The sequence below is a fragment of the Scylla paramamosain genome, chromosome 10 (genome assembly GCF_035594125.1).
Source record: "Scylla paramamosain isolate STU-SP2022 chromosome 10, ASM3559412v1, whole genome shotgun sequence".
NCBI lineage: Eukaryota > Metazoa > Arthropoda > Malacostraca > Decapoda > Portunidae > Scylla > Scylla paramamosain.
Window position 1 is genome coordinate 28,819,687 of NC_087160.1, and position 26,917 is coordinate 28,846,603.

The 26,917-nt window shown below is 36.3% G+C and overlaps 2 protein-coding genes across 7 annotated transcripts in view; one reads left to right on the top strand and one right to left on the bottom strand.

Moving 5' to 3' along the window:
• LOC135104493 (translation initiation factor eIF2 assembly protein-like) overlaps positions 1–8,386 on the top strand; it is a 31,254-nt gene extending 22,868 nt beyond the window's left edge. Inside the window, exons 10-11 of one of the 4 annotated variants that reach the window (XR_010270458.1) lie at positions 1,752–7,667; positions 8,085–8,386. Coding sequence is in view for 3 of the 4 variants with exons in the window: in XM_064012045.1 (XP_063868115.1) it covers positions 1,752–1,805 (54 nt within the window). In the remaining variant the exon portion in view is untranslated. Of the gene's footprint in view, positions 1–1,751 lie in introns of all 4 variants that reach the window. The other 3 variants (XM_064012045.1, XM_064012044.1, XM_064012043.1) reach the window with 3 other exon arrangements.
• On the bottom strand, positions 5,358–26,578 carry LOC135104494 (DNA-directed RNA polymerase III subunit RPC8-like). 3 transcript variants are annotated; one of them, XM_064012046.1, is made up of 7 exons: positions 26,390–26,578; positions 22,968–23,090; positions 20,361–20,544; positions 19,367–19,504; positions 15,254–15,381; positions 11,325–11,471; positions 5,358–5,469 (listed from the first exon to the last, which is right to left on the bottom strand). In XM_064012046.1, exons 2-6 carry the CDS (start codon positions 23,076–23,078, stop codon positions 11,370–11,372), a joined length of 663 nt encoding a protein of 220 aa, XP_063868116.1. In that variant the 5' UTR covers positions 23,079–23,090; positions 26,390–26,578; the 3' UTR covers positions 5,358–5,469; positions 11,325–11,369. The 3 variants fall into 3 exon arrangements, with proteins under 3 accessions (XP_063868116.1, XP_063868117.1, XP_063868118.1); XM_064012047.1 differs by having other exon boundaries at positions 26,433–26,576; XM_064012048.1 differs by lacking the exon at positions 26,390–26,578 and adding an exon at positions 26,269–26,383.
• Positions 26,579–26,917: the final 339 nt, after the last annotated feature.

Genomic DNA, 26,917 nt, shown 5'->3' on the forward strand with positions numbered 1-26,917 from the left:
TAGGTAATTTATCCCCCTATATGAATCTGTTAAATGTTTTGATAGATGATGAATGACTGGCTTTTTTAAGTCCAGTACAGAATGCCCACAGAGTGTCTAGCATCTCCATCTCATAACTGTCAACTTCAACTTGATATAACCCAACTTTTCTCAAGTTGACAGTCTGTTACACACATCAGTCAACATTATTTGCTTCAGCATAAAAATTTCACCGAGATCACATTTGATGGTTGAAAACTCCTTTAGTTAACATGCCATAGGAGAGCTCATTGTGATCTGGCTTAGAAGCATGAGAGTTGTACTATCGTGATATACAGTGGAACCTCGGTTCTAGAGCTTGATTCATTCCTGAATGCCATTCGAAATCTGAAACGTTAGAAAACCAAAAGTATTTTCCCCATAGGAATCAATATAAAATGGTTGAATCCGTTCCCAGACACCAGTCTACCCTGTCTTAGCAGCTTATGACAGACACTTCCACAACCAAGATGGCTGCTTCACAACATCTCCAGCTCACAAATTATTTATCCAGAAAGGATGTATTGAATGAATGTAGTGACACAGAACTCATTAGAAGATATTGTTTAGACTCTGCAGGTATTCTCTTTGTCACTGATCTAATGAGGGAAGCCTTACAGGACACAGAAAGGAGCAACTCTTTGCCAAAATGAAGGTGATCAAACACTTCGACATCTTGCTGCTGGGAAAAGCTACTGGAAAGATGCAGTTGTGCAGTAGTGATGGCATTAGGGGTCATTGAGAGAGCCACAGGAGGCTCAGTATACCTCCTGAGCGCCGAAAACTGTTTGTTTACATCGAGGCTTTTCAAAGGGATCACATTTACCTTATTTGCAATGTTGAATTACTCTTACACCCTGTGTCTCTCCTCCAAATATATAAAAATGAAGTAAATATTTATAAAAAGTATAAGTTAGTAATAAACGGCAGCTTTTGCTATGTCTTTTAATAATTGAAATCAAGTAACTTTGTTCTAGAACCGAATTATGGTATCAAAACCGAAACAATAATGAGTTCAAAATTTTGTTTGAAAACTTATGTTTGAAAAGGGAGGCACTCAGTAACTTAGGTTCCACTGTACTTCAAAACAATAAATGCAGAAAGAAATGCAAAAAAACATCAGTTTGTGAAAAGCTTTCTCAAGGACTATGAATGCTGCATATAGCTTTTCACCTTTTCTTGGGCACTCTTCTGTTAGAATTTTACTTGCAAAAATTTTACTTGTACAATGTTTTCCTTTTCCAAGTCCTCTGTTTCTCACTGACCTAGTGACCTTCACCTCAGTCACTTCCAACAGTCTTACAGTCAAGATTCTTCTGGGTGTACTAAGCAAACTCACCCACTACTGTTATTATCACATTAATTTCTGCAGTCTTTATTTTTATATATAAATACAGTAATAGCTGAATAGTAATAGTGAACTGTATATTAATAATTATCTGTAGAATTATAATTATGTCACTTGACTCTGAGGAGGCAATGTGTATCAACCACTGGTGGCTGTGTGGCAGCATTGTTGCCCAACACCAAGGCATTTAATGGCAATGGTGGAGATGCATTCATTATTATATTCCTGATCTGTTCGTTATTTTATAATATTTTTAACCATCTTGAATTTCCAGATTTTGCTCATTTCCTCTCCCTCTCACATATTGCATTTATTGGTTAATACACAGATTTCTGCATGATTATTTTTTTCCACTGCCTATGCTATTAATTTTTTTTTTTTCCAGAAAATCCAAAATGAAGTTGATGAAAGTTCTGAGGATGAAGAAGTTCCCAGCTGATTACCTGAGAGGAATCAGTCCACTTGCTTCATCTGCATCACACATGTAATTGTATTCACAGAACACATTTATTGCATTCAAGGGATTCATGTACAAAGTTTTATCTCCACCATTTTAATCAAGGCATGCAAATCATGGTGACTAACACATATTTGGTTTTCATGTTTGTCACATCATGGTCTGCATGTATTTGTATATTTTTAACAGCTTATGTTATTTCTGAGAGAGAGAGAGAGAGAGAGAGAGAGAGAGAGAGAGAGAGAGAGAGAGAGAGATTCATTAGTCTGTCATTTGAAATCTGTTAAACTGTTTATTTATTTACTTAACTTATATATTGGTTTTCCCTTTGGGAGGAGGGACAGTCCGGTCACATACTCCCTAGCTGGGTTGAAAGGATACTCCACTGCATTTCTTGTGTATCATAAGGGACAACTCAAAGCAAGGGGGCTAGGAATCCCTTCCTTTGGATTTTTAATCCTATAATCAGGCTACCTTCCTTTGAAGGGAATTTCAGCTTGGAAAGCAAGTCAGTATAAACTTCTTTTTTTCTGCTTCTGGCAGTAAGTCAAATGTTTCATAACACACTCATCATCATTGTCTTCATAATCTCTTTTCACAAAAAGAATAGTCAACAAATGCAATATAATAGGCCATAGTGAAAATTGCTGCACTTTAAGTGAACCACACTGCCTTTGGTACTTGACTTAGAGTGTAGCTTAGTACTCCAAGGTAACTTGTCATTGACAAGAAATATTGCTACATTATGCATTACATCTGAGATAACCTGAGTGGATCTCAACTTAGAAAAGGGTGTAACCTTCAATCATCCTTTCTGCCTTATATGTGTGTGTGTGTGTGTGTGTGTTATTTTATATAAAGTGGTTTTCTTGTTCTTAAATTCCATAATTGTAGCCTTGCTTATACTTGCATACTTCAGTCAGCATTGTCAGGCATGCCATGCTGTGTGTGAAATTGATACCATGTGGCATCTGCTTTATACAGAATTTAAGGTTGTGCTATTAGATGTATTAATTTTCACTTGCAAGGATAATTTACTGCATATTGGCTTACAATGGCAATAGTCATTATAATTATGGGCAGCATTACTGACTCTAAGCAAAAAATGATAGCAGTGCTATTTGTCTAAGCAAAAAATGAGAGCATTGCTATTTGTCGTAGAAATGTTAAGTCCCATATGTATGCTGTTTGCATTATCAAGAATTGTATATATTATTAATAAGTGCAAGCATTACCTACTGTGTACAAGATGAAGTGGCTGGCACCTTCCACTTCCACTCCTCAGTAGCAATTACAATGCTGTCGTGGGTCATGTGGTTACACACATACACCAACATGATAATCTAGTGCATAGATAATTAATTGTGTATACCATTATCTTCTGATGATACCATCTGCTCCCATAAAGGGTAAAGGGTGCTGTATTTCATGTTCAGGGTGATTTTTACTATCCCACATATTAATCAAGATGTTTTCTGAAGTATTGAAGGACACAGTAATGAGGTCATCATCATTAGTGTATACCAAAGTATATTTATTAGGGCTATGAAAAACAGTACAGGCTTCCACCATATATTTCACAAAATAACATCTTTACTAAGTAATATCACAGCTGTTACAGAATGAAAACTGAAATGTCAACTAATATTGCTTACACATTCCAAGAGTAAACCACCACATACTGTGTTATGAAATATCAGAGCTATCAGTACAAAAGTTTATGAGTATACCCTTTGAATAATTATTGTGTAAGTAGCCTTATTCTTAACCTTCAAGCTGCTGTTGTATGTAGTAAATTTACTTTGTCACTTACGAACCCAATATTGAGCTTAGATCACAGGTTGTGAAATTTTGTTGGAATAATAGTAGACTTATCAAGTGTCATGTGATTAAAGTATATTCACTAAAAAAAAATTGAAGTTCTCGGCCCAATTTTTTAAAGATGGGTGTTAGTAAATCACAGCACCAAGCACTTCGTTGTATCTCCTTTTACTAATTTAGCAAATGTGTTTTTTTTAAACTCAGGGAAGGAGACATGACATGGTGTTAGGAGAACCCAACACCAACAACGCTCTTCACACAGGCTGGCAGCTCTGAAGTGTCATGGACCAAAGCGATCAGCTGTTTAATATTTTACTATTTCCCTGCCTAAACAGTCTACATTGAAGAGTGCATTTGTATATATATATATATATATATATATATATATATATATATATATATATATATATATATATATATATATATATATATATATATATATACACACACACACACACACACACACACACACACAGAGGGTGTCTGAGATATGAAGTAACGAGTTATGAATGTTCAGAGATACAAGTAGTCTACTCCCAAAATGAAATTGTGCTCTCAATATGGTTTCCCTTTGCTAAACAAAACTTCAAATTTGGCACTACGCACGCCATATTTACCTAGTACACCACTTCGTCACTACCCACGCAGTGCAGCAGCATAGCAAAGGATTTCACACTGCCCAAGGACATGGGCCCCATAGCAGTTTATTTTGAGATGCTAGTTTAAAATCTAAATTTAATTTTAAAAACTTGTACTGCACCACAGTGAGTCTGTCTAGCTTGAGATTCCACAATGTATGGACCTTTGCCAGTCAGCCTCTGAGAGGTATAAAGATGGGAGGGTTGTGCTGCATTGTGTAGAAAGCCTGCTCCATTACATTAAGTCTTTTATGCTTTCAGCAAGCAATCTTAATAAATTATATGAATGAAGGTGTGTATGACCTGAGAGAGAGAGAGAGAGAGAGAGAGAGAGAGAGAGAGAGAGAGAGAGAGAGAGAGAGAGAGAGAGAGAGAGAGAGAGAGAGAGAATGAATTACGAAAAAAATATTTAATGCTTGACACACCAATAATTATTACAGGAACCTGTGGCGTCTCCAATGAGCTGACATTAAAAAACAAAACATACTAATAGTCAGCTACATTGGTATTTGTAACTACTAACACCACTTTTAAAAAATTGGGCCCTCATAAGTTAAAATATCAAGTTGATCTTGCATAGATAATAGAGTACTAAATATGTAAAAAGCTAGAGGAGTAGAGAGTGGGAGGGAGGAAAAGAGTAGATGGAGAAGGGAGAGGAACAGAGGGGAGAGGTGAGAGAGAGGAAAAGACAGGAAAGGGAGAAAAAGTTGGGAAGGAAAGGAAGAATTGTTGGAGAGAGAGAGAGAAGGGAGGGGGGGACCACAAGCAAAGAAGTTTATACTGGCTGGCTAGAAGTAACACCTTATTGAAGAGTAGTTTAGATTTTTGTTAATAGCACTGCATTAGCATTAAACAAAATGTATTATGATCCCTAAAGTAGCATCATTTGCTAATTTCTGATTTCCCCTCACAGTGACAAGCAGTCCATAATGACCTGACGCCTGACTGTAAGTATGCCAAGCTGGCATCTGCTACGGAGTTTGGTAGTCTGTGGTGCAGGTACAGAGATGTAGTGAGTTGTACTTCATGCTTCAGTGGATGCCAAGATCACCAGGAACTGCCATTCCAAGCTGATGACCAACCACCTTATCTGCACCTGCACCATGGACTGATACACTTCATAATGGATGCCAGCTTAGCACATTCACACTCAGGCATTGGGTCATTATGGGCTGCTCTTGTCACTGTAGGAAATAAGAGAAATTAGCAAATAAATTTTGCTACATATTTTGTTTCATTCAGATGCAGTATTATCTACAAAAGCTAAGTAATTTTCAACAGGCAGTGTATCTTGAGCCAGCCTTTATTTTTACATTATCTGCCATAGCTCACAATTAGACATGACATTAAGTGCAAAACTCAAAATAGTTTGTGAATGATTGATAAAAAAATAAAATAAATAAATAAAAATAATAATTTGTCAAAGAATTGCACCATAATTATAAAAAATTTTTAACACATTTTACTGACTTGCAGCAGTTTGAGAATGAATACTAAACTAAAATTGTTCCTCCTTACAGATTAGTCTCATGAATGAACATATTGTATTCAGATTTTCCATTAAAATATTTATAGAATCATTTTGCAAGGTCCCTCATCTGTCCTGGTGGTGGCTGGAGGCCACTGAGGAGGCACATATTGGTAAGGAAGTGAATTCTGTTGTTTGCTTGTATGATATTTTCTGAAAAATCTGAATACACCATCCATTACCAACCACTGCAAAACAATGGTCATAAGTAAAATGGGTTATAAAAACACTACAGAGCAGTTCTTAACATAAACCAGTCATAATTTCTCTTTTGTTAACTCAGTCATAATTTCTCTTTTGTTAACTCATAAAAAAAAAAAAAGTAAATATTTTGCAATTAATAATGCACCGAATGGTATTAACCACAATGGTTTATCTGATGTATGATGTGAACTATGGCAGATGAACAAGCATGACTTACTCAGCAAACTTATGTAACAAAAGTTAATTGCAAACTCTTCTTGCACAAGTCTGCCAGCTTATGGTGCTGCCATCATTTGATTGTTGCAAGTGCAGTCATCCCAACTGCTCAAGATATTTTAAAGAGTCTCTTCCTTCTTGTCACTCTCAATGTGCCCACAGCCTAAGATCCAAGAGATTTATTTAAGAAGGTAGGTGACTTTTTCCTAATCTACTGAAAACTTGTCCATCACTTATCCTCAATGTCTTGCTTTTACCACTTAACTACTTTTCTCTTACATCTGTTGACCACAATATCCACTGGAAAAGTCAGTCATGCAGGTGAAAATGGGAGGCTACTTTGTAATTTAATGTGATTAACACGGTTCATCTCACACAATATCAAACCTATGTATATCAATTATGACATACTTAAGTTATTTAGCTCCTATGGCTGTTAATTCAAAGGGCTTACAAGTTTTACAGGGTGTTACTTTATCTCTAAAAGTGTAATGCAAGAACACTGTTAATATGTTACTGAGTCACATAAAACAGGCCAAAAAAATCAAATCACTCCAAGTGAATCAGAGACCACTTAACATATTTGAGCTATTATTACAAAACCTGAAGAGCAAGTATAATAATCTGCTTTATCATTAGTATTGTACAACATGTCCCTACAAAAATTGTCTATGATATATTGATTCAGATCCTATTTATTAAAATTATGAAAATTGTCTTCCTTCTCTTTCTCACACCTGGCACTTTATAAGCTGAACTTTCCACACAATAATACATAAATAACTACAACGTATAAGTATGTGTGTCTTAGTAACAATACATTGGGCTTGTCATTTACATCCTTTGTTTACACAAACTGTTTATGTTGCACATGATAATCCCAAGTGTGGTGCATTAAAGTACCTACATGATAAGCAAGCAGTCAGTCATGGGATGGTGATGTCAATTTTCATCCTTTGGATGTAGACGTGCATAATTGTGAACTGTGACATAACTTTATGACATGTTAGGTCTGCAGAGGGGGGGTAATCATTCGTGGATCAACTGACTTGCATATTTATAAACATGGCAGATTGTCTTGACAAACTGTTAAGGATCTTACAGTACTTGCCCAGGGTTTTCCCTTTTTCATTTATGAAGTATATATATATCTCAGCCATGTAAACAGTACACCTGATGTATACATATATTAGCATACACATACCTAAATGAAAACAAGCTAGACTGGTTTGATATTTAGAAACAATAATGTACAATTATCAAAAAATACAGAGCAATAAAGTCTCTCTTATTTTCAGATCTGAGAGACCAGATTTGAAAGAATGCAAAGGAATCCCAATTGTCCAAGCAAACTGAATTTTAGAAGGGAAGAGGGGAAAAAGGACAGTATTTTAAAAAATCACAACACTATGCTCACCATGTTCACCCATAATGGTATAGTATATAATATGATATTACTTTTTTCTTCTTTCACTGATCATTTTCTTGCATTTTTGTCCCAATTCATCCATTACTCTAATATTTTTAAAAAGTTATGCAAGTCTAAAGATAGTGCAAAAACAAGTTGTGCAAATTCTCATGAAGCAAAGTAATCATGATTCTCACACAAATACAATACTAGCTTTGAATATTTTACCACCTATGACAATAAACAAATTGAATGAGTATGTAAGTTGCCATGGGCACTGGATAACAGGGATTCTTTCATACATAGGAATTTGAAACAATTAATTTGTACTGCATACAACCACAAATTAATTTACAAGGTATTCTGTATATATATCAATGACCTCGATAAACAACAATGTGAAAACTTCTAATTTATTACCAGCAGACATTTCTTTTCCGTAGATGAACTCTGAACTCTGATATATGGTGCAGTGCTATCACTGTTTCAACAATATTGTGAAGGCAATGTGTGTTCAACTTGCTGTTTACCTATCTCATCCAACCTTGGGGGCACAGTAGTAGAACCTGTGATTCCTGACCTAAAGGTTGGGTGTTAAATAGCAGAGTCTGTGATTCCTGACCTAAAGGTTGGGTGTTCAAGTTTTGGCAAGTAACCTAAACTAAGCTCTATAACCTTTCCTAATATGAATAAAGTTCTATTTCTATTTTCATGTCCATTATTGTGAATAAAGTTTTCAATCCCCATAATTATTATTTAATTACTTCATGCTCTGTTTATATGAGAACAATTTAGTGTACTTCAGTAACACACCAAAATAATTTACTTAATTTACTTTCATTTTCAAGCTGCCATCTGTGGTGGGCAATAACTATAATGCTGATTACTCTCATTTGCAAAAGCTAACATTCTTTAGGGGACATTTCTGCTTTCATGATAGATACTTTCATGCTCTATGATTAAAAATAATCTAATGATATCCTTACTGATACATCCTCTACTAGAAACTATTTACATAGTTTTTTTTTTTTTTTTTTTTTTTTTTTTTGTATGCAAGATGAGGTTGAAAGCCGATATTAGTTTTGTGTAATGTGGATTGAGTATTCCAATGATGAATAATAACAGATTGGGCTGCTTTTCCTGAGTTTGTAAATGTATTTAAAAATAAACTAATAAAAGGGCAACATAAGAATTTTATATAATGTGAAATGGGTGAGTGTGCAAAAGCACATAATGAAGAATTATGATGTTTAATAAATAATTGTAGGATAAATAAATATGAAAGTGATATAAGAATAAGCAAATTATATAAACTGACACTATATATGGCTGAGCACAGGCACAATGGTACATACCTACCACTGTATATGCAGTACATCAAAGGGATACTTTGCACTATTTGTAAAACCATTATTATAAATAACAAGTGCTACTTTTCATTTTCCATGTTGGAGGGAGAAAAAAAATAAATAAAAATACTGTATGAATATCCACTCATTGTTTGTGAAACCTGATAAGATGGAGAAATTTCAGTCTTCTTTAAGAGGGTGTAAACAGCAAGAATGAGCTAAAGCTATTTCCTTTTTTCCTGCACCTCACTTTTAGAACAGTGAGACAGGCTAACAAAATATTTGAGGCTATAATTATAACACTACAGCTTTGAAGTTTAGCCCAAAAAAAAAAAAACTTATTCTGGGTGAAAGAGAGAGAGAGAGAGAGAGAGAGAGAGAGAGAGAGAGAGAGAGAGAGAGAGAGAGAGAGAGAGAGAGAGAGAGAGAGAGAGAGAGAGAGAGAGAGACTGATAAAAAAAAATGCATATTCCCTGTAGGTATGTAGTGTCTCCTATATCTAAAATTACATTAATTGTACTTATCATATATAAGACCTCAGTGCCACAACTTTTGACAGTTGTCAGTTTCTTTGGAGATAATAGTCATTAACAACAAAGCATGGATATAAATTCTAAGAGTACACATGAATCCCGTTTAAATGAACACTGAAAATATGAAGATCTAATATAGCTGAATTTTTATGGCAGGAAATGATGAATACATTAAAACACTAAAAGTGAGCAAGATCTGAAGCACAGCATTAAATTTTGTACTTTGCTATGTGCAAATCCTTAATTCTTGATTAGGCTTATTACTGTAATCCACTCTCCGCTGGCAGCTGCAAACTTGAGCCACTACAAGTGATTTCCTCCTCACACACACACACACACACACACACACACACACACACACACATCTTGTTTTATCACAGGAATATCCTTCAGTGAAGGGGTGCATTTAATGTGACTGAGCTATCACTTAGCAATTTAGATTTAGAGAAGAGGTCTCAACAATATCAGTTGTCAGTGAACAATTAAAGAGCATTTTCTAAGGAGAAAACATTTGCAAATAGAAGAGTATGGTCACCAAATGCAATTTATGGTTTTCTGTGGAGGAAATATGATCAACATATTATAACTATGACAGCAATTGATCTGGGATTACCTAATTTAAGACACATTTCTAATAAAAGAATCTCAAACCTAATCATAGTATTGTGGATGGTGCCACTTATTGGGGTGGTGCATGAGAAGCTGGGTGGTTTGCTGCCAGAAGTGGAAAAGATTGGTCATCATTCTTTCTTGGCTTCTTAATGATACCAAGGTCTTAGGTTCAGTAGCAAAAGGCTTGGATATGTAGGAGATCCCCAAGTAACAATGCAACAATAATATGTGGGAAGTCTGAGGTGTGCAGGTGGTGGGCATGTGGTGGAGGGGAGGAAGTAAGGGTGCTGCTGTGAGTGGGAGAGATGGTGTGAGTATTTGGAATGGCAGTACCATTATAACAGCTTTATGACTACTGTAATTTCTTAAGAAAAATGTGATGTTATGAAATGTTATTTAGGCCAAACTTTGTCTGGATCTCCACTCTTTGTGGAAAATTTGTAAATGTAATCCTAGTCAACTGATTTTTAGGCTTAGTCAAAGTAGTTTTTCATACCATGCTATTCAATTAAACAGGATTGACTATCTTACTGGAAAATATGCTAAAATATAATGACAACTGCACAAAAGCTATATGTAGATGAGATCTTGTACCACCAACACCAACAAATTAACAACAGTAGAAAAGAATACAGTTGTGAGCTTGAAATGTCTGCACTAATGCCACATGCATAAGCTTTTGTACAAAATTTTGTAACAAAGCTGCAATATATAAATATCTGCATAAAAATGTCTTTATATAAAGAAAGCACCAGCTGTTCCATTTCTGCAATAGTTAAAATTCCTTTATCTTCATATATATATGTTAAATTTACATGGCTTAATGAAGATGTTTTCTGAACATTTTGCATGTGGAACAAAAGTTATGTGTAAGAAACTAAAATGTATAATTATGAAAGAGCAATTAAGTTTTGAGCAGATTTTCTTTCTACTTAGAGATAAAAGAAATTTAACTACCAACAATTTCACTATAAACCAATATCAGTAATAATATAGTATAACAACCCAACTTTTCAGTAAATCTGTTAGTACAGTCTTTACCCAAATGGCATGCATGTGTACTACCACTACAAAACATCATGTGAAAAGCCAAGTTACAATAAGTACAAATAGATTTCCCAAAGAAATTTAACATAATGAGTAACAACATGGACCTCCATAGAAAATCTAGTAAAGATAATAATCATACCTTTGATCCTTATAAAACAGTTAGTAAAGCCAATATATACTGAGGTCATAGTGTCTCTTCTCCCTCCTCAACATCCTCCTCTTCCTGTCCCTCCTCTGTGTTAGTCCACCATGACACCAGTCCAAGCCCCTGGTCATTGATCGCACCCTGTGGAGAGGAAAAAAAATTGTTGTAAATGTTAAATAATACATTTGTCCTGTTGTAAATTATATATAAAAAACTTAATGGCTGCATCAAGTGCAAAAGTCTATAAATGTTGAAAAACTTTATATAGGAAGACTCTAAGTATCTGAAAAATTAAAGTCATTCATACTATGGTCTGACCATTCTGAATTGAGTGTTTGGGTATTGTCCTTTCCGGACAGGGCAATTATCTGATTAGAGCCTATGTGTCGCTGATAACCTCGCTCCCCATACACCACCACCCCTCTCTCTCTCTCTCTCTCTCTCTCTCTCTCTCTCTCTCTCTCTGTCGCTCTCTCTGCATATACAATCTACATTTCATGCAAATTTAATTCTATCAGAGATCTATACTTGCCTATGAATCATTAAAATTTGTAAAAAAATCTGCCTGTCAGTCAGTCAAGCTGCCATCACCCCCTCTCTCTCTCTCTCTCTCTCTCTCTCTCTCTCTCTCTCTCTCTCTCTCTCTCTCTCTCCATTGTGAATTTCATTTAAATGTGATAGGTTTTTCCTTTTAGATATGATATTTCCCTTAAACTAAGATGTTATATTTTTATTCTTTAGTTACAACTTTTTTCCACACCACCATTGAGGTAAAAGTCAAGGCACATTGGCAGCTTTCACTGTTTGGGCAATATCTCTTGAGGGGTCAAGTAATGACCTCCCTATTAGTCTTTTTTTTTTTAATACTTATTTATTGAGTAAGTAAGCTCTTTTTCTCGGTTATGGTGATGATTGCAAGTGGGAGAAGTAGCTTCCATCCTGGGTGGTGGCACAAGAGGAAGTCACCATGGATTAATATGGTCACTGAGCGTGTGACCTCACTCAGTCACCCACGGAGATGTGACAACACCTGGAGGAAATGTTGCCAAGTATTGGGGTGTTTGCAAAGAAACAATGCAAGTATTAAAAAAAACATATATTACACTAACTTTCCTTTTTTTTTAGAGCATAACAGTGTATATATACTACAACACCATTTAATTTTGAGGTAGGAAGTACCTGACATGAGGTGTGTCTTAGTATAAGTGTGGCAGAGCTGCAGGCTGGGGAATTCCCAGAAAAGACAACACCTAAACATTCAATTCAAAATGAAAGCTGAAGTCAAGGACATCTGATTGGTTTCCAACAAAATTTACACTGGGGTATGGTGTGTGGGGAGGGGGGGGGGGTGGCTTGTTCAAGAGAATACCCAGAAATGACTGGCCCTGACTCCAGCCTCCAGGAGGGAGAGAAATTAGTAGGTGTGACTGTACATATAATAAATAGACAAATATACATGTGGAATGATTTCTCTTTAAGCTGATGGTAAACTACTTTCTGATGCTTAAGGTGATCATTAACGAACTGTAATGCTTAAAGTGACTGATATGAAATGAAGTGTGGATCTAATTGAGCTCACTTTAAATCCTGGTCTTGGAAATTGACCTTCATGAAAAATATAGGAAACTCCTCTTACATAAAAATAAAAAAGTTTAGGTACCTGGAAATGAAAATACCCTCAATCCTGCCTAATTCAGAGCCAAATATCTCAAATATCAGATAAGTTGGACAGTTTTGTGGCTTCAGATAAGAGTCAGATATCTCAGACTGTCAATCAAGATATATGGGGAAAGTTGGACACTCATGCAATCAGATAGACACCTGATATCTTGGGTTGTTCTCAGAAATATATGGGGGAAGTTGGACACTTGGACAGAAATCGGATACCTATCTAATGTACTATTCTACTGTGTTATCCTAAGTCATCCAAATAAAGGAATAGGAGAAAATAACTACGGACTGAAATGACCTTTGGTTTTAACACATTTACAAGAACAGAAGAGACTGCATTGAGGAGCATGGTGTCATTGAAAGAGGTGAGTGTGGGGGAAGCTGTGATGCAGTCAATTCTACCAGTGCTTAAAAAAAAAAAAAAAATTTCAAGATGTGCACCAGGAAAGATGGATACATATTTAAGTATTAAATATTAAGTATATCATTTAGATATCAAATATTAATTTTTCCCCCTATACAGTGCATAAAACATAACCACTTGGTGTTTATAGTAGTATGTGCAATGGAAACACTGTCTGCTCTCTGTATGGCCTTTGTCCTGCTGCATCACACACAACTGGTGTTCCTGCCTGACTCCTGCTGTGTTTGCTGGTCTTCACAATGGCTTCTAAAGCTGCATCTAGTTTTCTTCTGATAATTTGGATTTTTGAATATCTTGGATTGGTGTTCCCTCCAAGATAATCTAACTTAGGTGAGGTTTATTCTAACTCATTATCTATCTGTCATTCTAGCAAACATTATTTGTGGATCCAGCCAGATTCATACTACCTACCTTGTCCAAGCAATTCTGTGTGCCATCAAATTGTCTAATTTAAATGTCCTTGGTGGGCATATTTTCTGTTTGTACTGAAGTGTTTCATCTTTCAGAAATGTTACAATTATGTGCAACTCATACACAAAGTGACTTATCTCACAGAAAAATGCTCACTGGAACCTCTACTAAAGAAATGCACAAAGTTTGTCTGCATCTCAAAGTATTCCCAAGATCTGATACAGGCAGAAAATATTGCACTTTGGCAACACACACACACACACACACACACACACACACACACACACACACACACACACACACACACAGCTTATTCTTAAATTCATGGATGTTTCTATGCAAGAAGCATCCATGATTTTATGAATATGTTATCCAAAAGTAGACATGGAGATGGGACAGCATGAGCATAGCTCCTTTCTTGTATGTTACAACTAGGTAAATACAAAAACACACTCTCACAGCCACCACAATCACAAGTTTTAGATTTTGCCTCTGCAATTTTAGCCTCAGCCAGCAACAGGTATGATATTTATACATTGTATGAAACTGAGCTTTTCATTTTCACTCACAAGGTGTTAGAAAACATGAGATTAATCATGTTCCTCCTTGATTAAGTGTTAAACCAATGAATTCAAGAAGGCCAATAAGCTTTAACAACTTGTCAGCTAAGCATGTGGCCCCAGGAAGCTAGGAAAGTTGAGGTTCCAGTTTGAGCTGAGGGTTCCTCTGAACATGGAAGATGCCCGAATCCTGCTTGATGAGGAATGCTCCAACTTTGTAGAGAAGCAAGAGCTTCTCAAGGTAAGCTTCAGGGAAAATTCATCACTGAGTGAATGTGTAATGTCACATGGTGCAAACAGGAATGAGTGATGATGATAGTGAACAGAAAAATGGACACAATGCTGGAGGCAGTGGTGGGCCCCACAAGCACAATCCAAAGCCTCAGATATCCCTACTGTCCACTAAGCCCTTCATGCTGGGTAATTTATGGTTATGGGGCTGTAGTACAGTTGTTCATGATTCTCTTGACTATGTCAAATTACACAAACAAAAAAAATACAAATACACACACAAGTGTTAGTCAAACACACTAATCCCAATACTGTTGTGCTCCTGTAATACATAAAAAGAAGATCCCCATAATATTTTTTTCTTCATTCTTCAAACCTTAAGTGCTATTTAATCTTCATAATTTTTCTCATCATCAAATCTCCACAGCTCTTTTTGAAAAATTTGCACCACACTCCTTTTAACCATTTTCTAAAACTTCTGCAGTTGTAACTTCTTTACCAACTATTTTTCCAACTAAGAATCTCTATGCATACTTAGATTCCTTGAGTCACACCTTAAATATTTTTGATGAGACCTGTCTTGCCAGTTTATGCAAGAAAAAGATGGAAGTCAAACTGATACTTACATACACAATGTATGGAACTTTACCCTCCTTCCTGTCAGACACAGCACTGTCTCCTGTGGCAAGGTTTGGTCCAGTGGGAGTTGTGTCCAAGAACTGTTCAGCAACCACCTTAAAGCGGATTTTTCCACCTGGTAAAAAATAAATATTTGTTGCTTTCATTTTGTAATAGTGGGTCTTAAACTGCATGTATCTATTCTACCTGAAACATAGAATAAGCATAATTTTCATCAAGTTGTATACTAATTTTCACTTAATTCTATTAAAATAAAAAAATGTTTAAACAATGTCATATTATGGTGTATGTTTACCTACTTATGTACAAGAAGTGCGAAATAATTTAATTGTCACTGCCATGGTAAAGAGAGAAAAAAAAAATGTACAAGTGATGAAGGTAAGTAATCAAAATGGAAGTGGTTGCAATGCCCTATTGCAAAACTGTAAGAGGACATAGTTAAAGGAAGATTTTAATTCTATAACTTTTGCTTAATTTCCAGTTATATTATTGTCTTCCAGGCAAGTTGAAATAGTTTTTAAGCTGATATATATATATATATATATATATATATATATATATATATATATATATATATATATATATATATATATATATATATATATATATATATATATATATATATATATTACAAGTGAGGATTTCTTTACCATTTTCAAATATCTGATCATACACTATTATTATTCTTGGCTCAAACATAATAATGAAGACTACAAACATATAGCAATTACTTAAACAGGCTTTACAACCTAATCTCTGTAACCACATAACTGGCATGAGAAAAATGTCACTTATGTGACTGCTCAGTTATTTCCCATGATCAAATGAGACCAATAATAATTCATGTATCACAAATAAAAAGTAAGAAAGAAGCCTTAGGCACCCAACATGTGTTATGGTCAACAGATGACTGAGCACCAGCATCCTCATAATTGATCAGTCTGTTTCCAGTTGCTCTTATTTCAGAGGAAGAAACAAAGTGAATGTCAGGTCTGACATGGAAGGTTTTACACTGATGTTATCATATTGAAAACCATTGGAAATATCTATGAATTATTTCTCAAGGTGGGCAATAAGCATGATGGTCATGGCAGGAGAATGCTGAAGTCATAAAGCTACTGTTTAGAATAGCAAACTCCAGTTTTACTCAAGCCTATTTTTATATATAGATATGTACTGTTCAATTTATAAAGTAGGTGCCTGATATCCAGAGAACAAATATCTCATTCAAAGAGGTTTGAGATAATGAGTATGTACTATACATTACTATATCTATATAATCTTTTCTCCAGTAAAAGGGAGAATATAGCCATCATACAGTAGTCCCTTCATGCCATAAAAGAGAAGGGTAAATTTCAAACTGTTTATCAGGATATTCTATGTGATGACAAATCATTTACTATAAAATGAGACATACTCCTAAGTTATGTACAGGTATCACACAGTGAATAGCCTGTGCTGCATTGTAAATATGCTATGTTGGGTTGTAAACATACTGTGTCATATGGATGTATATTTGTCAATAATAATAATGTAATATGAAAGATTTCACACTTCATAACCTGTATTGTACAAGCTGGTGGCTAGCTTCAGAAACATTCCACAGCTACTGCATTAAGTAGTTTCTGTGTATCATTTAAAAGAAGGGTGTCCCACTAGTATTACTTTAAAATCACAACACACACATTGAAATACTGAGCAATTGATCCAGCAGCTCAAATACATCTGATCTTTAGGAGAAATGTGACAAGTTGGGCATCACATCCAGGATCTAAGCATGAAAGCCACATTACCACCACATTACTGACTGAGCAAAAGGTGCACTCCTGAGTTCAAGTGGGGTTATGAGGTTTGTAAGTTTGTATCATTGCTTATGTCAAACAGTATCATGGTAACTACTATACCAGTCTCAGAGTCCCCATGTCAGACTCCTCTCCTGGTATCGACCCTAAGTGTCTTGGCACCCTCCTCAACTTCTTCTTCATTAACTTCTGCAACATTTGCAGTCTTAGATCTAATTTTCAATCTGTAGAACACCACTTTTCCTCTACTAAACCTCATCATCTTTTCCTTACTGAAACACAGGTGTCTGAGGCAACTGACAGTAGCCTCTTTTCTATTCCCTCCTACTTTCTCTATCCTCATTTTCTCATTTCATTCCACTGGTGATCTTCTGGCTTTCCTCACTGAGTCTTGGTCATCCTCTTTTAGAGATTTTCCTGTTGCCTTAGACATATCAAAAGTTTTTGATAGAGTAAGGCACAAAGCTTTGATTTCCAAACTACCCTCCTATGGGTTCTATCCTTCTCTCTGTAGCTTCATCTCAAGTTTCCTTTCTGATTGTTCTATTGCTGCTGTGGTTGATGGTCACTGTTCTTCTCCTAAATCTATTTTGTGTTTCTCAGGGTTCTGTCCTGTCACCCACTCTCTTCCTATTATCCATCAATGATCTTCTAAACCAAACTTATTGTCTTATCCACTTATACACTGATGATACCACCCTGTACTTTTCTATGTCTTTTCATAGATGTCCAAGCCTTCTGGAAGTAAATAATTCATACAGGGAAGCTATGGAACACCTGACTTCTGATCTCTCTAAAATTTCTGATTGGGGCAGAGCAAACTTGTATTGTTCAATGCCTCAAAAACTTAATCCCTCCATCTATCAACTTGACACAACCTTCCAGACAACTATCCCCTATTCTCCAGTGACACTCAACTGTCCCCCTCTTCTACAGTGAACATCCTGGGTCTGTCCTTTACTTATAATCTAAACTGGAAACTTCTCATCTCTAGCTCAAACAACTTCTAAGAAGTTCTAAGACATCTCTGTCAGTTCTTCTCATCCTTCCAGCTGGTAACTATACAGGGGTCTTATCTGTCCATGTATGGAGTATGCTTCACATGTCTGGGGGGGTTCCACTCATACCACTTTTCTAGACATGGTGCAATCAAAAGCTTTTCATCTCATCAACTCCTCTCCTCTAATTGACTGTCTTCAGCCTCTTTCTCATTGCTGCATGTTGCACTGCTTGCTATATTCAACTGCTATTTTCATGCTAACTGCTCTTCTGATCTTGCTAATTGGATGTCTCCCCTCCTCCCGAGGCCTTGCTGCACGAGACTTTCTTCTTTCTCTCACCTCTATTCTGTCCACCTCTAATGCAAGAGTTAACCAGTATTTTCAATCATTCATCGCTTTCTCTGGTAAACTCTGGAACTCCCTGTCTGCTTCTGTACCTTCCTATGACTTGAATTCCTTCAAAAGGGAGGTTTCAAGACACTTATCCTTCAATTTTTGACTACCACTTTAAACCCTATTTGTAGACTGGCATCTCAGCGGGCCTTTTTTTTTTCTTTTTTTTTTGCCCTTGGCTGGTGTCCATCCTACATAAAAAGAAGAAGCCTGTTAAATTTTTTTTTTTCTCTCTCTCTCTCTCTCTCTCTCTCTGAGCCATATTTCTAAATTTGAACAGTGGCTGTAAAATGGAGAACCATAATAAGGATGAAATAATAAGGATGAAATATGTTACAGAGAGAGAGAGAGAGAGAGAGAGAGAGAGAGAGAGAGAGAGAGCGAGAGAGAGAGAGAGAGAGAGAGAGAGAGAGAGAGAGAGAGAGAGAGAGAGAGAGAGAGAGAGAGAGAGAGAGAGAGAGAGAGGAGAGAGAGAGAGAGAGAGAGAGAGAGAGAGAGAGAGAGAGAGAGAATTACTTGTAAGATTGTGTTGAAATAGGACTGTTCTTAAATACAAGGTAATCAACATGTTCATTAGGAAGATAATTCATGTACAAGATCAATAAAATGGACTGACTCATCCTTCAAGTAGACAAAAATAGGAGATATAAAAAAAAAAAAAAAGATACCCAAGTGGTTTGAATGACATTTCAAGAATAAAAAAAACTACTATGTGATTGTCAATGATAAGGCAGGCACAAGAAAGACAAGTGTTCAGATCACTAAATCATAAGAAAGGCAGATTTACATGTGATGACCAAAGTTAGTTCAGAAGGATTCAAAGCACAGACTTCTTGGGTGTGAGGGGAGTAGACAAGACCAACACACCATTAAGATGCTATACTTTCTCTCTCTCTCTACTTACCAATATCCATAAACAAGTGGTGGGTGTCATCTTCAGTCTGGTAGTCCCACACCCAAGTCTGATCAGTTTCATCAAAGTGTGAGTTGGCCATCATGGAGTCCCTCCTGATGTAAACATCATCATAGAATCCTAAGCTTACTGCAAGGGCAAAGAAGACAGTCTAAGATCAGTGTCCAAGTTTAACTTCAACATCACAAAACACTTACTCCAATACAGATGAAGAAAAAAAAAAAATCCTGTAGACTCTATCCAAGGACTTCAATGTTCTCTGATAGACTGTAAGTAGTGTCAAATCTATAGAAATATAGAAAATGCCACTATATGTAATGTATAAATTTACTATGAAGAGAATGTTTAAATCTATCCTTACTCTTTCTAATACCTATAATTTTATGACAATTAACTGGTTTTATAAATGCAAGGTACTGTAAATCCCTAATCAAACACTTAATAAACTTATGTTTGGCTAGAATTACAATACAATAAATAATAAAATAAGTAGATAAAAAATTACATATGTATATATTTGTTACTACTGTCAAGATTGTACTTCACTAATTTTTTTGCCTAGACATTGTAACAATTTTCCAGACAAAGATAAGACTATGCAAAAATTTTAATCAACAATCACTCAGAATCCAGGAATACATAAATCTGGTCCCCTTGTTTCATGAACTTGGGTACAATTAACAATGATCACACAAACTTCAAGGGTGGTGAGCCCATTGTTGGTTAGGGATTACTATGTATTAAGAGAGCTTTTTGGATATGTGGATATGTGTATGATGTTATTCAAGATCATAGAATACCAAGTATGAGTATAATATGACTGGAGTGTATTTGATTTGCTGCCTGAGTAAAAATGGTGTTCCATCTTTATTGATGGACATGCAAATACTCCGAATAAGGAAACAGTGAATTCCAAGATCCAAAAAAATATGAAACACATCTAGATGTAAATCAACAGTTGTGCATGAAGACTGCTGCAATTCACCTTGCATTCCGTCAGCATTGGCAGACTTGATGACACCTTCCAAGATCTCCTCCAGGAAAGGGCGGAAGACCACGTATCTGAAGGTAACCCGAGTGTGGGAGGCGCCGTCCCCTGGGAATATGTACGAGTCACCCAAGGAGGTGATATCAAATAGGGCAATGCAGAGGCCCACATTGAGCACTACCTGTAAGGAAAGAAAGGTTGAGGAAACAGTGAGGCTGCCTCTCACTTATTATAATCATCAGACTTATTAAAAAATAAATATGAATCCTGCTCCTATCACTCCTGTCAACATCATCATCACTGATAGCTTGCCCTCTCAAGAAAGCTCACAGGTAAGATCATGGTAGAAATAACACTCTTCTCATATTGGTAACAGCTTCCTTTAGAACAGATTCTAACCACACTCTTTGCCACAATACAGTAGGGTACACAACAACGGACATGATTCGTTCATGTGTAACGTTTGTTGTGGCGACTGAAGAACCTATGGAAAAAAACAATAATCGGTTCTAAGGAACCAGAAAATATAAAAAAAATTCCACAATTAAAAAAAACATCAAAATAAGCACATTTGCACTTATACATATGAGATAACACACATATATACAGTACCCTCCTAAGTTTCTCGCCTACTCCTAAATTCTTATCATCCTGAGTTTTGCACTGCTTTGAAAAGTATAGGTCACATTTACTGTCAGCATCACTCATATGCACAAAGTAAACCCCCATAAGTCAGAGCTGTCTCTCTCTCTCTCTCTCTCTCTCTCTCTCTCTCTCTCTCTCTCTCTCTCTCTCTCTCTCTCTCTCTCTCTCTCTCTCTCTCTCTCTGAAAATAAGAACAATCCAAAGGATTGCTAAATAGAATGAGACTGAATGAGAATGAAAATGGAATTACATATATGAGACTGAGAAAGAGTGAAAAAAGATGAGGCAAAAATGACAAAATGAATGAGGGGGAGAGAGAGTGAGGTATCACTCCCTAGTCCTGAGGTCAGCAACCCAGAATTAGAGAAGAGCCACTTTCTTCAGACTTGATAGCAACACAGTGCTGCTGAAGCTACGGTGTAAAATCTATTACGAATGTAGATTATGAAACCTAATAAATTTCCTCCATACGAAAGTTAAGTAATATAACCATAGACAAAATAATCATACAAATTGTACCGTAGTAGTAGTAGTAGTAGTAGTAGTAGTAGTAGTAGTAGTAGTAGTAGTAGTAGTAGTAGTAGTAGTAGTAGTAGTAGTAGTAGTAGCAGCAGCAGTAGTACTGGTATAGTAGTAGTAGTAGCAATAGTAGTAGTAGTAGCAATAGTAGTAGTAGTAGTAGTAGCAATAGTAGTAGTAGTAGTAGTAGTAGTAGTAGTAGTAGTAGTAGTAGTAGTAGTAGTAGTAGTAGTAGTAGCAATAGTAGTAGCAATAGTAGTAGTAGTAGTAGTAGTAGTAGTAGTAGTAGTAGTAGTAGTAGTAGTAGTAGTAGTAGTAGTAGTAGTAGTATAGCAGTACTAGTAGGAGGAGGAGGAAAAATTCTAGTTGTATCTATGTATCCCATAGTTCTAGTAACTATGGGAGTGGGTTTTCACTGAATGAGATGCCTGCCTACACTGCCAGGCAGTGTTGGGCAGAGGCTGGGGTGGTCGGATGGATGTGTACCATACAGGAATCATATTCGTACTACAGACGTAGACCTCGCATCTTCTCTCTCTCTCTCTCTCTCTCTCTCTCTCTCTCTCTCTCTCTCTCTCTCTCTCTCTCTCATTTTTCTACGTGTCCTACGATAAGTTAGACAATTTCATGTAGGTGGCAGGAGACGCGCATGTCTCTTGAAAGAGCCGCACACGGTTCTGGAGCTGCAGGTTGCCGACCTCTGCCCTAGTCCCTTATCTTTGACGTAAAAAGGGGGGGAAGTGACAAGGAGGGAGGTTTGAGACAAGACAAAAGAAGGAAGAGGAAAGGAAAAAATGGGAGGAAAGGATAGGTGGGGGATAGGTGAGCAGTGGTTCGCACAGCTGGTGAGTTAGTCTTGCAAGTTTTGGGTTGTTAATCCGATTCAGTTTTTATTAAAATTTCAGTGCTTGCATGAATGGCAAGTTTGTCTTGCCAATTTTGGTTTGTTATTCTGATTAAATATTTACTGAAATTCCAGTGCTTGCACAAGCGGTGAGTTTGTAATGGTCCATTATTCTGATCAAATATTCTTTTTTTAATTTCAGTGCGTCATTGCAGTTGTACATTATAACAACTGTGTGTTGTTGTGTACCCTACTGTACTAGTATTCTCACCACACACTTTATAAAAAATAAATAAATAAAAATAAATAAATAAATAAATAAAAAATTCCTATAATCATTTGTTTCCTTTGCCTTAGTAAAACAAGAAGATATTTGCTTTTATCCAGTCTTCAGGCATTTCCCCTTTACTTGACAACTCACACAATTTTCTCCGTATTTCAATATCCCATGTGTAATCTTACCTTTGTGCGTTGCTTATATGCATTTCATATGTAAGCCCGGTAAACACAGAGAAAGACTGATGGTTAAATATGGAAAATCAGAAATGGTTTATACCACAAACTGCCATGTAGAGGTTAGGCAAAAATAAACATACCTTATTTGCTAATTTGCGGTTGAGTTCTTCGATTACAGCATCATTGAGAGTCTGGCCAAAGAGCCATGGAGGGATGCGCACCATGTGGCGGATCTCAGCCAGCTGGAACATTGTCTCTGCACCCTGGACACAGACAGAACAGGAAATTTACTTGTAGAGATATTCTTCTGCACACCATTAAATATAGTAAATAGTCAAAATTCATATTCAAATTGTTCTAGTACAACTATCGAATATGTTGTATGCCCAGTACCCCGCAGTACTTTACAACATCCTCAATAAAAATGCCCATCTTCATAAGTTCACACAGTTAATATAAGTTGATTGATGAGATCTAATGGACTTTATAAGCCTGATGTAGCTTTGTGGATTATGCTATGAAATCTTTTGAAGTGAATGTTAAGAAATACATACATTTGCTGCTGTGTGTTGAGAATGGTCTAAGATGTAGATTTCAGGATGAGGATGAAAACTTATTAAATTAAGAACTTAAGGAAGGATATCTAACTCCATAAACTAATCACTGGGAGTAAAAAAATATCAGGAACTTCACTGGCATATTTATAGTCCTAATACCTTTATAACATCTTTACCTCAAGCTATAATTAAAAGACCCTTAAAGATGATATTTGTGTGTGAAGGAAGTATCATAACCGATGAGGTTCAATCAGGGTGAAAGTACCACTATGCAGAGTTGAAAACAGTATGGAAAAAGACCACCTTTTTAAGGAGGGACAGGAGAGCTCAGTCCCATCTTCAAGAGGTGTTTCAATAGTACACCCAATGAGGGGGCTACTAGAGCTACCAAGTGTATTTCCACAAATTAAAAGAAGAAGAAGAAGAAGAAGAAGAAGAAGAAGAAGAAGAAGAAGAAGAAGAAGAAGAAGAAGAAGAAGAAGAAGAAGAAGAAGAAGAAGAAGAAGAAGAAGAAGAAAAGAAGAAGAATAAGAAGAAGAAAAAAAATTACTTTGCTAATTTTCAAGTAAAATTCTAGTTATTAGGATGCATTTGTATCGGAAAGGCAGTCTTTGAATATTTCCATGACTGACAGTGTGCTAGCCCATGTCTCTCTTGGAAGAGAACCATGCTAGCCATTAACCCTGCCACCTTAGAATAAGGCAGGGATCCATTGTATGTATTCATAAATCGACAACAGAAGATGCAATGCCATACAATGGGTCCCTGCAAGAAAACTAGTCTAATTAAAGGTTAACTAAATCCAAGATCCAACCAGACAGATCTGCTGGACAGCAGGTCCCATTTTCACTGTATTCATCACCCATCATCTTTGCCTCATATATATATACTCCTGTGCTCCCTCCTTTACCCTCTATTTTCTCTCTTCTTTTTCTTGTTCCATCTTATAATAATAATAATAATAATAATAATAATAATAATAATAATAATAATAATAATAATAATAATAATAATAATAATTATTATTATTATTATTATTATTATTATTATTATTATTATTAACATTACTATCATTATTATTATTACTGTTGTTATTTTTATGATCATCACTATTATTATTATTGTATTTTTTTATTATTACTACTGTAATATTATTTTACTTATTATTTGTCATTGTCTTAAAATCCTTGTGCATGGATAGAGGCTAGTCTACAAAATTTTGTCTTACACTTTAATACAATCATATAAATATAAAATATAATATGTTTATATTCTTCATGACACCTACTTTCCTAATTTCTGATTTGCTGCATATTAGTGTGTTAGCTACTTCCATTTCCCTGTCCCTTTTTTTTTTTTTTTTTATGTAAGAGGTACACTGGCCAAGGGCAACAAAAATCCAATAAATAAAAAAAAGCCCACTGAGATGCCAGTCCCAGAAAAGGGTCCAAAGCAGTAGTCAAAAATTGAAGGATAAGTGTCTTGAAACCTCCCTCTTAAAGGAATTCAAGTCATAGGAAGGTGGAAATACAGAAGCAGGCAGGGAGTTCCAGAGTTTACCAGAGAAAGGGATGAATGATTGAGAATACTGGTTAACTCTTGCATTGGAGAGATGGGCAGAATAGGGGTGGGAGAAAGAAGAAAGTCTTGTGCTGCGAGGCTGTGGGAGGAGCGGAGGCATGCAGTTAGCAAGATCAGAAGAGCAGTTAGCATGAAAACAGCAGTAGAAGACAGCTAGAGATGCAACACTGTGACGATGAGAGAGAGGCTGAAGACAGAATCTCATGCACTTTATATTTCTGCCTAGAACTATGCCAAGTCTGTTCTCCAACTAGCCAAAACTCCTTCATTAATAGAAAGTGTCAGAATCTTTCAAGACCTAACTCCCATCATGACTTCTGGCACATTGCCAAAAACATCTCCAATAACTTTGCTTCTTCTTTCCCTCCACTATTTCAACCAGATGGCACCACTGATATCACATCTATCTCAAAAGCTGAACTCTTCACTGAAACCTTTGCTAAAAACTCTATCTTGGATGATTCAGGGCTTGTTCTTCCCTCTCTTCCACCCTCTGACTACTTCATGCTATCCATTAAAATTCTTCACAATGATGCTTTCCATGTCCTCGTTGGCCTAAACCCTTGGAAGGCTTACGGACCTAATGGGGTCCCTTCTATTGTTCTCTGAAACTGTGCCTCCGTGCTTACACCTTGCCTAGTCAAACTCTTTCAACTCTATTTGTCAACATCTACCTTTCCTTCTTGCTGGAAGTTTACCTACATTCAGATTGTTCCTAATATGGGTGACCATTTTAATCCCTCAAACTAACATCCTATTACTTTAATTTCCTGCCAATCTAAAGTCTTTTAATCTATCCTCAACAGGAAGATTCTTAAACATCTATCACTTTACAACCTTCTATCTGAATGTCAGTATGGGTTCTGTCAAGGCTGCGGGAATATTTAGGTCATCCAATTTTAAATTTGCTAATTTATTTCACCCATCAACATACTCAAGGATAACAAGGCCTACACAGTGGAAGTGGTAATGAGTGAGTGTCTGGAAGGTATGGCTTACAGAAGCAATAAAGCAAACTCAGCGGGTAAACATGGAAATCTGGTTGTGTCAAGCTGTCTAAGCACAAAGTTAACATTTTATTTTTATGCATAATAACTTTTAATTTTGTTTGTAGCTCAGGCCACTTTATGAAGAATCACTAAATATGATAAATCTCTCTAAAAATATCATTCATATTCACGGTCTACATCAAACATAGTGAATTACTGAAAGTTTCAAAGCTAGCCTAAATTAATAAACACGCCGTTTCTTTTTGTACACACAGATCTTCCCACACAACACACCACGTCATACCATTACTCACCTAGAGGCCAAGAATAAGACCTTTGCTCCTCCTGGAACACCTTGCTTTCATCACGACACACAACACACTGCACCGGCTGCCCCTAAGCCACCCACACACACACACCACTCTCACCTCTCACCTGCTAACACCTGGTTTCTGGATGCCTGCTGGACTGCACTCACTTCTATCACTCCAGGGGCTCTTTGGACGCCTCCTGACGTGCCCTATGGTTAGCACAGTGCCACGAGGCTCTCACACCGTTGTGCCATGTGTTGCCAAGTGTTTACGTCTGCAGGACAAACGACCGCCGCGCCACCTACTGTGGGAGGCGAGACGCTTGTTTGTAGATGATGAAACAGGTGTGCAATGCATGAAATAAAAGGTAAAGATGTCTAAATAAAAAGTCCAGGTGTGTGAATATAACTTTATGCTGTGTATATACAAGCTTTTAAATAAACCTTCGTATCGTGAACTATAAGGTGGATTGGTTGGATGATAAATACATTGGGCAATGCGAAGAAAACAACATGAAATAAACCGATTATAAAAATACGAATTAAAAAAGTCAGTTGATACTTTATCTCACGTCCACATATAATTTTCGCCTTTTACACAATAACAAGACTCTCGTAATGTTATTTTCCTAACCTCACGTTAACTTTATTGC